Source organism: Lytechinus variegatus, chromosome 1, assembly GCF_018143015.1.
Source record: "Lytechinus variegatus isolate NC3 chromosome 1, Lvar_3.0, whole genome shotgun sequence".
NCBI lineage: Eukaryota > Metazoa > Echinodermata > Echinoidea > Temnopleuroida > Toxopneustidae > Lytechinus > Lytechinus variegatus.
In genome coordinates, this window is record NC_054740.1 from 9,274,731 (window position 1) to 9,289,961 (window position 15,231).

General features: G+C 36.4%; 1 protein-coding gene across 1 annotated transcript in view; it reads right to left on the bottom strand.

Moving 5' to 3' along the window:
* LOC121422548 (CWF19-like protein 2) overlaps window positions 1–15,024 on the bottom strand; it is a 46,351-nt gene extending 31,327 nt beyond the window's left edge. Inside the window, exons 1-3 of the mRNA XM_041617725.1 lie at window positions 14,924–15,024; window positions 11,264–11,351; window positions 7,375–7,503 (exon numbers count right to left, since the gene is read on the bottom strand). Of these exons, the coding sequence (XP_041473659.1) occupies window positions 7,375–7,503; window positions 11,264–11,347 (213 nt within the window). The 5' untranslated portion in view covers window positions 11,348–11,351; window positions 14,924–15,024. The remainder of the gene's footprint in view (window positions 1–7,374; window positions 7,504–11,263; window positions 11,352–14,923) is intronic.
* Between the last annotated feature and the right edge of the window lie 207 nt (window positions 15,025–15,231).

Below are 15,231 nucleotides of genomic sequence, written 5' to 3' on the forward strand. Positions count from 1 at the left end.
GAAAATGCTAAATGTGGGACAAAAATTAATAAATTGCTTTTTCCAATGTTCCAGGAAATGTGAGAAGCATGCATACTTCTTAATGTAAAAAAGCACCCCCCACCCCCACAGTGAAAATGTATTGAGATTCTATTGTTTCTCTCAAAGGGGCCACTGACTGTATTGGGCACACATTGAAGAGTGGACTCATTAATTCAAAACAGTGGACTCGTGACTCAATTAGTGTACTGAACCATGGCAACAGGCGTCAATTTGGCGCACTGTGACAAAAGCGCATCAGCATTGGACATTTTGTAATATGCGCAGTAAATAAGCATAATTCATACAGGAAATCTAAATAATCCACAGGTTCAACCGATGGGTTTAAAAACCACCTTTGTGAATGTGGGCCAATGTCTTTCCCTTCTAATTCGCTTGTTCATTTTTAAACTTTTTTTTTGCATTTTGTCAGATGTTGGCATTCATTGTATGCCTCTGTGCATTAAAGATCTTCTCAAGCTTTGACATTATGATCTACCTTTGAAATATGGTCATATACATTTGTCATGTATTTTTAGCAATGGTGTTGACAAGACCAATACACCCCAAACTACTATAAACTGGCTTAATTCTAGGACATATGCCTATGGAATATAAAAGATATGGCACAACAAATCAATTGTACAGTTAAACATAAATGTAAGGTCTATGGTAAACCATGTACAAAAATGTTAAATTGTTTATTGATATTAATTGTATGTCTTGGTGTTACAGGGTCCTACATGTATATACCTATATATCATGATCTTGTTCAGGGTGCTACATAAGCACTTGCCCGATTGCCCAAGGCAAGTAAAAGTTATAGTCAGGCAAGTGTTTTGAAGTAAAGACCAAAACTACCTGCCCGAAAAGGGCAAGCAAAATTCTCACAGTAGAATGACCAAAATTAGGGTCGATATTATTTATATATCAACCTTAATTTTGGTCATGGTGGGCAATATAAAATCGCTTTGGAAAATGGACATGCAATAACAAGATATATCAGTTCATGACAAAAAGGAGAAAATGAAGAGAAGAAAAGAAGTTCAATGGTTTATAAAACCACAATTCTTTTGAAGAGGTAAAACTATTTTATCAAGGATTTTTTGGGGGGCAAGTGAAATAAATATTTGGGCAATTATATTCAAACTATTTAAAAATTTACTTGCCCAACCAGGAAAGTGCTTCTAAAAAGTTATGTAGCACCTTGTTGTTGGATGACACACAATAAATGGCTTGTACCATCACAACAGGTTTTAAAGCGTTCGGTCACAGGCAACCACATAACCTGACCATTGTAGAAAAGGGCCCCCTAACATACTGTAACGTCTTTCCAGTTTACCCAACCTTTTGACAGAAGTGACTCCTATATTCCAGAAAGGTTGGGTGCAATTTACCCCCCTAAGTTCCTGAAAGGCTGGGTGCAATTTACCTGATGTTTTGTGAAAATTACAGCAAAATATACAAAAGGTTGGGTAAACTGGACCTGATGTTTCATGAATTTAGGGTCCATTTTCTTGAATAGTCAGGTTACGCGATTTCCTGACCGGACTCAATAACCCGATGTGATAGCACTTGCCAAATAAACTACCTCAGTATATAAATGGGAAAAAGACCTTTTGAGCTACCCTATTTATTGGAGTTCATTCAATGAAAGAAAACACTTTTGCATTGTTGAAATGTACATACAGGTATATGTTTTGCCATTTTGCTGTGTTATGCTGTTCATCTTGACATTGAATTTTCTACAGGTATTTTACTGCATAGTTCTCTTGCGACCTGTGAACTTAATTTATTCAGAGTCTGAATATGATTATCAATTTTCGGAAGGTTTATAATAGAGATGATCAAGATGCATTTTACTGTTAAGTCTAAACTTAACCACTTGGATGCTTGAAAATAGAGGCCAGGTCCACTCAAACAAGCTGTTTTTATGAATGAAGAATGCTGCCAAAATAGGATGTAAAAAGGTTATTGCATTTCCAGGTTTCATTTATTAAAAAAAGCAGTTAAATGCATACCCTTCTCATCAGAAAGCCAATGAAGTCACACACTCATACAATTTCTTTTGTATTTCATTATTTGAAGCTCAGATAAAAATATTCAGCGCTTAAGAAAGTTAAGCATGATGTAAATGTGCCATATTATCATTACTATTTCATGAAATGAAAACAATTTCATTTTTTAAATTTTGATGATTAAAGGACAAGTCCACCCCAACAAAAAGTTGATTTGAATAAAAAGAGAAAATCCAACAAGCAAAACACTGAAAATTTCATCAAAATCAGATGTAAAATAAGAAAGATATATGACATTTTAAAGTTTCGCTTAATTTCACAAAACAGTTATATGCACACCCTGGTTGGTATGCAAATGAGGAGACTATGACATCGTCCACTCACTATTTCTTTTGTATTTTATTATTTGAAATATGAAATATTCTTTTTTCTCATTGTCAAGTGATACAATGTTTAATTCCTCTCTGACCATGTGGAATTAGCAATGTTAAATACTAAATGGTTCAGTCAAGTTGGTCCTTATTGTCAAATCTATAAAAAAATGAAATATTGTATAATTCAAACAATAAAAAAACAAAAGAAATAGTGAGTGATGGACATCATTGACTGACTCACCTAGTTGTTCATATCACTGTTTTGTGAAAAGTAAGCGAAAACTTTAAAATGTCATAACTTTCTTATTTTACATCCAATTTTGATGAAATTTTCAGCACTATGCTAGTTTGATTTTTCTCTATTTATTCAAGTCAGAATTTTCCTGGGGTGGACTTTACCTTTAAAAGGATCTCTACCAAATCACAAAAATCATAATGGTTTTACATTTTCCATGAGAATACATGTAAGTTGTAAAACCAAGTTCTTCATTATTGTGTGGGCAGTGTGGCATTATACATGTAGGCTCTCTCATTTGTGTATCACCAATCACACAAATTTGTTGTTTGTGCCAATGAGAACAATTTTAGAATGTCAATGTTTCATATCTCAAAAGAATTTCATTCTCTATTTATTCAAATGATATTCAAATCAGTTAAATGTTGTGTTGGACTTGACCTTAATGTGTTCTTATTGTTACCTATATTACATGTATGCAGAACATTCATATTTATTTTCACAATAATTCATGCAATTACTATTTACATGTAGTTACCTGACAGGTAATTCAGAGGAAATATTTTGCTCTCCAATCAAGTCCCTCTGGTCCCCCTTGTACCCCACCCCCCATCTCTCTCTTACTCCCTCCCCTGCCCTCCTCTCCTCCTCTTTATCCCCCACTTACTATTCTCCCTCTCCCACTCTCTTTTCCCCTGCTCTCTCACTCTTCTCCCTACAGTCTTTTATGTTTTTTAAAAATTCTTTCTCTCTCCCTTCTGCTCCCAATGAACATAAATTTTATGTTTGGTTTGAAACTTGCAAATATAAGGCATTATAATTTGTCTGTAAAGTTTGAGTGTAAACTGGATGTTTACTGAAAATGTTATGTGAACTGTTGCATTGATTTGTGTAAACTGTTTGATGAATTGTTAACAGTTTTAAAATTGAGTTGAATTTTGAATTTAATAAAGTTTAGAAATTTGAACACTTGCTTGATTATCATTTTTCAGATTTACATCAGTGAAGTTTTTAAATACTTTTGATGGAATTTGTATTGTGAATATTCAAATTCATCCATTCTCCAGACACTTTCTGAGATTCAGGTCATAATCTACCTACTTGTTCAGTTTCAAATCACTGTTATTTAAAGGCCAAAGAAGGCCATGCCCATGAAATCCCTTTCGGCTGGCCACAATATTGACCTTGGGACAATTAAGTGATCTTTCTTATTTTTACCCATTTGTCCTAAAAAGGCCTTGCCTGAAAATATTAACATTTAAGGCCCACTATTAGACATGCTGGGGCAACAAAACTACAGATCATTCAATAGGTCAAATAATTTGCTGCCCCACTGCTTTGGTTCGGGGCTTTATAAGAAAAGAAAAGAACCCAAACTGAACTCGAATTTAAAGGAGAATGCATTCAAATGGCATTCTTCTTCTCTTAAATTACCTGTTTTAAAAGAAAATTACAATTTATCTAAAGTAGCATATATGAGATGTTTCTGAATTCATTCATAACCTTTACTATAAGATGATGCTTAAACCAATCCTCTATCTAAAATTGAAATTAAACTTGCTCAACTTAATAACATTTGGAATTAAAAAAACCCATAAAATTGAAGCAAAGTTGAATCGACTCTATAAAACTTAATATACATTTATCCTTCCTCAATGTTACCCTGAAATATCAATACCATTTCATAAAGACTTATTTTTATAAAATGCATGATTTTTCTGTCAGTATCAGCCAATGAAATCAGATTCAGGATTTCAGCAGCTTTTACATTCTGTTATTGCAAAATTGTCATAACTAGTTTGGTTTTTAAACGAGCCCAGGGAAGTATTTCATGAAAGGATTTTATCCGACAAGTTCTGTTTTATCCGACAATTACCATAGTAACAGTACCTCTCAGCCAATCAGAATCATGGAAAGATGTTAGATCTGACAATTTGTCAGATGAAAATATTGATGAAACGCTCCCCTGGTCTCATTAGCACTGGGCAATAAGTAGTTATCTCTGATTGGTTTATTTCCAAATGTATGTTGTTACCATGGCAATATTAGATTTGCATCGGACCAACGGACTATACACTCGTTCAAATATAACGCATTCAAACTTCATTTAACAGGGGTAAATAATTATCAGTCAGTCGGCAATCCCTCAAAAAGTAGCTTCTTTTATCCAAGTGATATTCATGACTAGAGGGTTTTTGCATTGTTAATGAGCTTGGTGTGGACAAGAACACCTCTTTCTATTTAGCCATTGCTGCTCTAAATATTGACCAAATTTCATGTTTTTGGTATCTTTATAAAGAAAAATAATTCTTTCATGTCATGTGTCTGGATTTTTAAAAAGATTTTGTAACATAGGTGAAACTTTTTATCTAAAACATGAAACAAAATAATTATTTTCATGCAACAAAACTTGTTGTTTTTACACTTAATTTTTAGATTATGATAAAGCTGAAGATCTAAGCTTTAATATATAATTTTTAGAAGAAGGGGTATCTAATACCCCTTTCATAAACCTATCCTCCAATTAGCCGCCTAAGAGTAATGCAGATAATTCAATAAAAATTTCTTACATAAACTCCGAAAATAATCTGCACTATTCTTACGAGCACCCATCCTGAAAAAGGAGGATAATCATCATGGCAACTGCACACACCCCCTCCGATGCGGTTGCGTTGGAAAAGGGTGACCTTGTGACCGCTCCATGGCAATTATCCGCATTACTTTCGAAATGCGTTCATAAAGTCAAAATCTGGTCCCGATGCTGCTATTATGCAGATAATTGCAGCATCAAAATAATGCGGATAACTCTGGTCCTCCTCCGATTTTACGACCATATTATGCTGCTATTAATCGCATAATTCGGTTTATGAAAGGGTATTAGATGGGTCAGCAGCTAGCTTTTCATAAGCCATTTCAAAATAAGAATACTGCACTCTGATAGGTCATAGAGACCGCACACCCATGCAAGTTCCATTGTTCCCATACTGGGCCTCTGCAAGGTCACTCACCATGTGGTAATCTCTTCAAATTACCCGCGCCTGTAGTTTTGAAAACACTATTCAACCAATCAGAACTCTAGATAAATGCTACTCCGAAATTTCAGAAATCTCGTCTTCTATTTTGGTGGAAAAAGCTGGCTGCTGACCCATCTAAAAGGTGCCACATATCAAGAGTGACTTTGTAAGAAAGTGTAGAGTTTTAGCTTTCTGATGATATAAATAATGTTTGTTCCTAAAACACAAAATTTTGCACAATTTGCGAGAGAAAAAAGAGGAAGAAAATTCCGTTTTGAGGCATCTTTTCATGCCTAAAATTCACTTATTTATCAAAATGTTTTATTCAAAAGAAATGATCAGTATAAAAGAGTAATGTTTTCTCTTTCATAAGGTACAAAAATAATCAATTTTACTAAAGGAGAAAGTGGTTAAATTCTTTGAGAAACAAAGTCTCACAATTCACAAGATTTTGCAGGGACATGAATTCAGCCACGCAAGGACTTGGATAAATCTTGCTCATTTGCTCATTAACAGAGGGGCTTGCAAACTGACTGTTATGGGTACAGGTACAAATGACTACAAAAGGAAAAATACAAATTAATGAATTTTGTATTATAAACTGTCAATGACTCATATTGCTCTCAGCTGCAACAAATTATAATTTATTCATCCAAAACAAAAGATGAATATATGACCATTTACACTGACATCCTGTTATAAAAATCACATTGGGCCATTCATCTTTCACGGAGGTCATAAATATGTAATGTTGTGTGTGCAATACAAAACTTCTTGCACGATTTGCGCTAAAAATGTAAATTAAGGCTGAAATCCAAGACTAAGGCTGGCAGCAATTGTCTACATGACTGAATGCGGTAATTTTTACAAAGGTTAAAGGGAATGGAGAAACCCATTAAAAGTGAAATTGAAAAAAAAATAAAGAGTAAAACTACTGTACAAATGAACAAAAAGAATTAAGAAGCAAAACTGAGCTGTGAAAAAAAATGTACAAAGCAAAATCTTATCAATTCTATCAGTAAGGGAACATTTCATTTATTTAATTATTTATAACATAAAACTGACTGACTGAAGACACAAAATATCATGAGAAAGAGTATACATTTGACAAATAAATCAAGAGAAAAAAAGAGAAAGAGAAAGGGAGACGGACAGCTTAAATCAAGGAGAAAAGAGAAGGGAAAACATGGAGAGAGAAAACTAAATTCTAGTGAAATATGAGAGTAACAGAGAGCTGAAACTAATAATGCTGATAAAAGTACACATTTATAAAATGCCCTTTATCTACAATCTATTTCAAAGTGCCAGTACAATTGATTGTAGCTCAAGCTTCTCTTTCCAATAATCGGTGCATTAAATTCTGCCTAGTACCCATTCACCTCACCTGGATAGAAAGTAGCAGAATTTACTGCCCTTTCACACAGTAAAAAAAATTGTAATTTGAATGATTCTAGTGAAAACTAAGGCTAATCACGGTCATGATTACAATAGCAATCACGTGTGAAAGGCCCATTGATTTATCAGGATATTTTACTAGACTAAAAGAGAGTAAGCAACCTTGTTCCATCGAATCTTATTTTCATATCCACAATTTTGTGCATAACACCAGGGAAGCGTTTAATGAAGAACTTTGTCAGTGATTTTCACTGACTAATTTGACTTCAGCCAATCAGATACAAGGATTTTCAGTAGCTTGTAACATTTACATGACTCACCTGTGATAAAGGATCATCTCTCTCTTTCTCGCTTGGAGTGATAGAGACAGGATCGGGAGATGGGGCTTTGGGGGGTTGGTGGGAGGAGGAAGTCGACTCGACCCATTCCATCTCAGGCTCAGAACTCTCCTGAAAGAAGTATTATGCAACATAAATATGACTGACGGTATCATATCAAGTATGAATTTATCACTAATTATGTAAGTAAGTATTAATTTAATTAACTTTAATTCAATTATATGGCTGTTATCATGTGACATGTGTTAAAAGAGCAATGTGTAATTGTGTACCAATCTCATGATCAATGGGCAAATAAAATGAGGAAAAATTTCCACCCAAAAGATTTGCAACACACAGGCAAACCCATTCATCATTCAACTGTACGTTTTTTTTCCTGTATACCCCCATCAAACTTAATTTTATTGTGTTACAATAAATGAATGATAAAAATTATACAGCACTTTCATCAACAAGGCAAAAGCAATTTTGTGTCTCGCCCACTTATGAAAATAAGCAGAAATATCATGATTTGCAAGGGCACACAAGAGAATGATATCGAAACTTCATTGTGAAATGACTGGGATGGAATAACACTTGTCATAAGAGAGTCTTGCATGGAAACTTTACACAGGGCTCCACACTAACCCATTTTTTCTACTGGTCCAACCTATTCATGTCGGACCAGTAGATACCCAGTTTTTCAAATTTTTACTGGTCCGAACCTAAAATCTACTGGTCCCAAAAAATAAAGAAAACATGAAAAGGCGCAAGTTTATTTTTCTAGCCTTTTGTTACCCCCCCAAAAAAAAAAAATGAAGAAAATGAAGGACAAAAAGAAAGCAAGACCGAAACAAAGAAAGACAGAAACAAAGAAAGGAAGGAAAAGAAAGAATAAAAGAAAGGAAAAAAGAAAGAATAAAAGAAAGGAAGGAAGAAAAAAAGGTAAAGAAAGGATAGATGTGAAGGAAGAAAAAAAAGAAAGAACTAAAGAAGGAAAGGAAGGAATAAAGAAGGAACAAATATAAGAAAGAAAGAAAAGAAAGAAAGAAATGAAGGAAGGAAATGAAGCAAGCAATACAGAAAGAAAGAACAAATCCAGAAAGTAGTAAAGGAAAGAAAGAAGAAGCAATAAAAAAGAAAGGGTAAAAGGAGAGATGAAGAGATGGAAAGACGGACAAAAGAAAGAAAGGATTAAAAGAAGGAAGGAATTAAGGAAGAAATGAAGGAAAGGTAAAATGATAGAAGGAAAGAAATAAATGAAGGAAGGGAAGGAAAGAAAGAAAGAAGCAAGCAATTATAAAAAAAAGAAAAGGTAAAAGAATAGATGAAAGGAAGAAAAAAAAGAAAGACCGAGAGACAAAGAAAGGAAGGAATGAAAGAATAAAGGAAGCAAGCAGTCAAAAAAAAGAAAGGAAGGTAAAAGGATATAATTAACAAAGGGAAAAAGGAAAGAACAAGACAGATAGAAGAAAGGAAGGAATGACTGTAATAAAGAAAGGGCTGAGAAAAGAAATAAAAAAAGGGTAAATAAATGATGGATGGAAGAAAGAAACAAATGAAGAAAGGGGTAAAACGAAGGAAGGAAAGAAAGGAAGAAGAGAAGAGATGAATATAGGATGAATGGACTCAAAAACTAAAGAAAGAAAATATCAGAAAGAAAGAGAGAGAAAAAGGAAATAGAGAAAATATTATATAAAAGGATAGAAAGAAAAAATGAATTAAAGAAAAAAGGTATTTAAAAAAAAGACAGTAACAAAAAAATCGAGGGAAGAAACAAAGAAAGATTAAGAAGGAAAGAAAGATAGGAAGAAACTAAAAATATTATGATAAATAATTCATCAGTTTCTTTTTGGCTCAATTAAAATAGCTACGAAAGAAAGTCAGATACCAAGTGTATCAACACACACATAAATGCATATGTGGGGCTATTATGTATTCAGACGATATCACCCGAAACCCGATCTGTTTGAACCAAAACAGAAGTGAAAATTTCTCCTTTTACTGCTTACAAATGACAGAGTTGCTCCAATTTTTAGGAAATATGGACATAAGAAGCCTTTCATGAGTATGAACCTTGAATTTTGACAGTTCTGTGAGAGATTTCTGCCAGAGTTTAGCCAGGCTTCGTTCGTGCGGCCAGTGGAGAATTTACCATGTGAGTTGTGTGGCTGACTACATGTACACTGTATGCATGCTGTATACACTTACGTGCGATTCATTCTGTGTGTGAATGGCAGAATTTAACGGGGGGAAATGGTTTGCTGTGAATTTGACCATTTCTGGAAAAGTTATTGGCCCAACAATGGTTTTTATTACTGGTCATGTCGGACCCTTAAATCTTGCTATTTTTGGAAAAATTACTGGCCCGACAATGATATTTTTTACTGGTCATGTCGGACCAGTAAATCTTCCAATTTCTGAAAATCTACTGGCCCGACAGCGATTTTTACCGGTCTGGGACCGTCGGACCGCCGCTAGTGTCGAGCCCTGCTTTACATGACCTCAAAATGACCTTTGACCTAACCATGTGACCTCCAACTGCAGCATTACATGCAGGTACCCCAAGTCCATCTACCATGCAAGTTTGGTTGAAAAGTGACTTATGGTTGTGGAGTTGGGTGTCGTAAGAGAGTCTTGCATGTAAACTTTAATGTTGACCTGAAATTACCTTTGACCTTACCATGTGACCTCTGACTGCAGCATAACATGCACGTCCCCCAAGTCTATCTAACATCCAAGTTTGGTTGAAAAGTGACTTACGGTTGCGGAGTTAGGTGTCATAAGAGAGTCTTGCATGTTAACTTTATCGTTGACCTGAAAACGACCTTTGACCTTACCATGTGACCTCCGACTGCAGCATAACATGCAGGTCCCTAAGTCCATCTACCATCCAAGTTTGGTGGAAATGCGACTTACTGTTGCGGAGTTAGGTGTCATAAGAGATTCTTGCATGTAAAATTTAACATTGACCTGAAAATGACCTTTGACCTTACCATGTGACCTCTGACTGCAGCATGACATGCAGGTCCCCCAAGTCCATCTACCATCCAAGTTTGGTTGAAAAGCGACATATGGTTGCAGAGTTAGGTGTCATAAGAGAGTCTTGCATATAAACTTTAACGTTGACCTGAAAATGGCCTTTGACCTTACCATGTGACCTCCGACTGCAGCATAAAATGCACGTCCCCCACGTCCATCTACCATCCAAGTTTGGTTGAAAAGCGACTTACGGTTGTGGAGTTATGTGTCATTACAGGTTTGTGACGGACGGACACCGGACGACATTTGGATCCCTAAGTCTCGCCTTCACCTCTGGTGGGCGAGACAATGAAATCTTTAAATTGGCATACATCATACTAAAAATTGAATAAATTAATTTTCCCAACCACCTTTTTGCCTGAAGTTCCACACCCTTGCAAGGCTTCTTAGACATACTGTCAATCAATGTATTTGGTCAGTACAATAACACGGAGGGGATGTGTAACTGACCTGTCCTTGGTAGCCAATGATGCTTTGAGTTGAATGTGCAAATGAGTTTCTCATATCCACAACACATTCATTTGTATTCTGTTTTCATATTCTGATCAAGGAGTTACCGTCCATCAAGAGCGAATGCAGCATGTATGTTTTTATTTAATGGAATATCATTGAAGATGTGTGTGGGTGTAGATTGAGTTCTGGGCCCAAAAGAGGTCTTTCAAACCTTGGGGGGGGGGGGTACTTAGTATAAATGAATGATATGTATGATACATAGGTAACATGTTATAATTCAAGATTCGAGGACCCCCCCCCCCCCCCACTTGGGCTTCAAACATCATTTTCATGAATTGTGAATTTTTCTGAGGATGACCCTACACCAATATTTCTGCTTTATAAATGATATACTCACCTCGGAAGAAGTCTCATTTCTCTTTTTGTGTTTCTCTTTCTTGTGTTTCTTCTTTTTCTCTTTCTTATGCTTTTTGCTCTTCATTTTTCTGACAAATTGAAATAAATAAATGGTTTAGAAAATACACAGAATTTATACACTTGGCATATAATAAGTGAGTACCAATGAGGTCAAAACATAACAGTATTGACCTTGTAGGCGACAATAGTGCATATACCCCACGGCCCTCGGAGTGGTGCATAATTTGTAGAAAGTCGGCATCCGCTGTAACATACAAATGCACACAATGATGGCAGAAAAGGCTTGTCGGCGGGGTGAACTGTCTAGTGATTCTATTTTTTCTCTCTTTCAGTTATGAAATTTTTGAAATTAGCTATTGTTAATTGCAGTTTAAATATCACAAATTATATCTATGGTAAAATGTTTGATTTAATATTTGTGGATTTTGTACAATAGTGCTTGTAAATCTGACTACTCAGGCAGCTTTTTTTAAACGTTACTGAGGTCCTTATGCCCCATAGAGTGATAATAAGTGACTGCCATATGAGTGAGTCAAAGACTAAGACTCTAATGGGGTGTTGCAAGAAAATCGCAATTGTCACTTTCAAGTCCCCAAATCAATTGACATTCATGTATTTCATTGCAAATTTGCAATTGCTTGACGGTATGCTTCTTGTATCAACAAATATAGATTGATTCGCTTTAGCTAAAATTGATATATACATGTATCTCATGTAAATTTGCACCTGAAATTTGCAATTGATTGCAAATATTTTCTTACAACACTCCCTAAGTCTAGCATTGCAAAATCATTGTCTAATCAATGTTAGCTATTTTTTAGATAGCTTATAGCTTTACAAAAACGGTGATAAGAACGATGGCGCTAACGCAGTTTTGCATTGGCTGACTTCGCAAGTATGTCCCCACCAGTAATTGTTTGCAAATGTCAAAGTCTCTCGATCACATTTCACGGTCAATATGCCCTCAACTTTTTTTAATATTGCGATTGGGAACGGCTGTATTTCACTCTAGTCATAATTCAAATTTTCAGCCAGACATCGCTTCACTTGGATTTGCCGTAATTTTTACATGGACTGAAGTTAGCAACCTATGGGAGCTGTCCCATTCTTTTGTAGCATGCGGCGGGATTTTGGTTGCTAAGTCAATATCAAAATTATGGCAAATCTAAGCGAAGTGATGTCTGGCTTAAAATCTGAAATATACAAAATACAGTTGTTCCCCATCGCTATATTCGGAAAAGTGGTAGGCATAATTTTTATTATTGACCTTGAAATATGATTGAGAGACTTGCTATGTCTTTTAGATTAAGTACTAAGGGGCAAAACTGCACAACCCCCCCCCCCCCCCGGCTGCTAAAAATGCAATTGACCACATCAAACAATCAGGATGAAGTATGGTGCAAAACCATGCACTAAATCATGAAAAAATGGCTCTCGAAAACCAAAAATGGCTCTGGTAAAATGAAAAATGGCCTCTTATTTTTTCAAAATGGCTCCTTACAAATAAAAAGTAATTTCAACACTGCTCCTTTTTACAATAACAAGACCGTTCCACAAACAAAGCCACGTTTTTTGTCTCATACACATACCTACCCCCTTTGTGGTCGAGTGCCTTCCCCCCCCCCCTGCCCAGCCATCAATATGATTGAATTGATAATTAAAAAGTAAGAGATCTAGATGATGGATCTGGATGTGTAAACTGCTGGACCAATTGGTATGTTTTTTTTACGAAGTAAGAATTCCCTTCTATAAAATTGTACTTGATTTGTATTATTTTGTATTACTTTGTATTATGTTTGAATGGAAATGAAATAAAAGAATTGAATTGAATGCAGCAGGTGAGAGAGGGCACGGTGATATCTAGTCGTATCATGGGTGGCTCTTTTCGATCTTCGACTTGAACATCTCTTGTGATGTGCTGCTCACTGTGTCAGGTGGGAGATAGTTCCAAGGCGTCGACCAAGCCATACGGGTACTCACAAAAAATGATTGATCTAGTATTTAGTAGTAAAATGACAAATTGTTCTAATAACTAATGTATCAGTAGCATCACAACAATATACGTTATGTATCCAGTGATTTCGCTCGCCCAATTTTAACACATGTATTACAGAAACGAGAAATTCCCTTGTGGGTGTAAGAAATTATATAAGCTGGAAATGGAAATGGCCTCCCGGGTATCGGCAATCCTGTATTTTAGGGGTCTAAATTATTTTAGGTTGCTAACTAACTTCAGGCAACAGCTCCACGACCGTTGTTAACGGTAGTTCAGTAGTGCGTACGTACGTGCCGGGTATGGCGGGCCGTTAATGCCATTCCGAAGAGGTCTTATATCATGGTATTACATATTTCCGCCCCCCAGCCCCTTGTCAACTCACGTGACAACCAATTGGCTGGATACCCTCCTCATCATCATTATAGCTAACCCCCAATGAGCCCTTAATAATAAAAACCCATTAAACCAGGGAGGTGCTTGGCAGTTGGCATTATTATTTCTTCATTCTATAACCCCCCCTCCCGCCATGACAAGTAACGCTGGTTACCGTTGGTTTGATATATACCATTATACTCTTCATCCTTCACCCATAAGTGCTCAGATATACCCCTATTATGCCCCAAATGATAAAACCCCCTAAAACCAAGGCGTGCTGCATGGCATAATATTTCTTCATTGCACACCCCCCTCCCGGCCCGCCCATGACTAGATCTAGTCCCGGGTCACGTGACACCCCAACGGCTTTAGGTATACCGGGCGTTATCTATTTCTATACCACCTCCCACCCCACCCCCCCCCGGCCCCTATATATCGCATGATACCCCATTGGTAAAAACAACTTTAGAGATACATACTAGTACTATAATGGCATTAATGATTAACGGCCCGCCATATGGGTTAGCACCCATTTAACCAAGGGAACTCCCGCCCGCGTAGCGTGAAGTATGGTCAAAATAATTCTCCGAATAAATAGTTAAAACAGAAATCAAGCACTTACCACGATTATATGGATGAAGGTCTAACGAGTGGCAGTTTTTCTGACATCTGGGCACAGACTGGAACCTCAAAAAACGAAAAGTTCTCTCCTTCTACCCCCGTCTCGATCGGCCATTTTTGTTATGAATTGTAACAAAATGGCCGATGGAAATGGGGTAGGAGAGAACATTTCATTTTTTGAGGTTCCAGTCTGTGCCCAGATGTCAGAAAAACTGCCACTCATTAGACCATCATCCATATACTATAATATCGTGGTAACTGCTTCTTGCTTGAAGTTGATTTCTGTTTTAACTATTTATTCGGAGAATTATTTTGACCATACTTCACGCTTGTCAGGTGAGTATGCCAAATTGCACGTAAGGTCCTGGGCTCCCGCCCGCTACGCGGGCGGGAGTTCCCTGGGTTAGCACCCATTCAGCTCAGTGAACAAGGTCTACTCTAATTAGACGCAACGCGAAAACGGGCACGCGGGACTGAAATTAGCCGCGAATGATCTCCGTCGAGGCCTTCGTCTAATAATTTGTACAATTATTTCACCAGTATAGTCTACTGATTAAATATATTTCTTCATTTTGACATTCTCAAATATTCCATATTGTCTTCTTTATTAGTGTTAAAAGATTTATTAGAAGAGTTTTTGCTACTTACAAATTCAATCAAGTTCATCAAGGAAAGATGATTATGCCCTCTACGGCATTATTTGTCAACATTATGACGATGACAAAGGTTCGACATAATCTTTGAAGATGAGTTTATTTGAGGTTATTTGCAGCTGCGGATGTTTTCAAGAGGGTGCATTTACCACACCCTCTCAAAAAAAGGAAAAAGGTCATCACTCCCAATTTACAGAATTTTGGGGTATTTTTGTTGCTCCACCAGGGGCGTACATATTCTGGGAGTGCAGAAGGAGGAAGCCCGCGCCGGCCGCCCCGACCATATCCCCCCCAAAAAAAAAA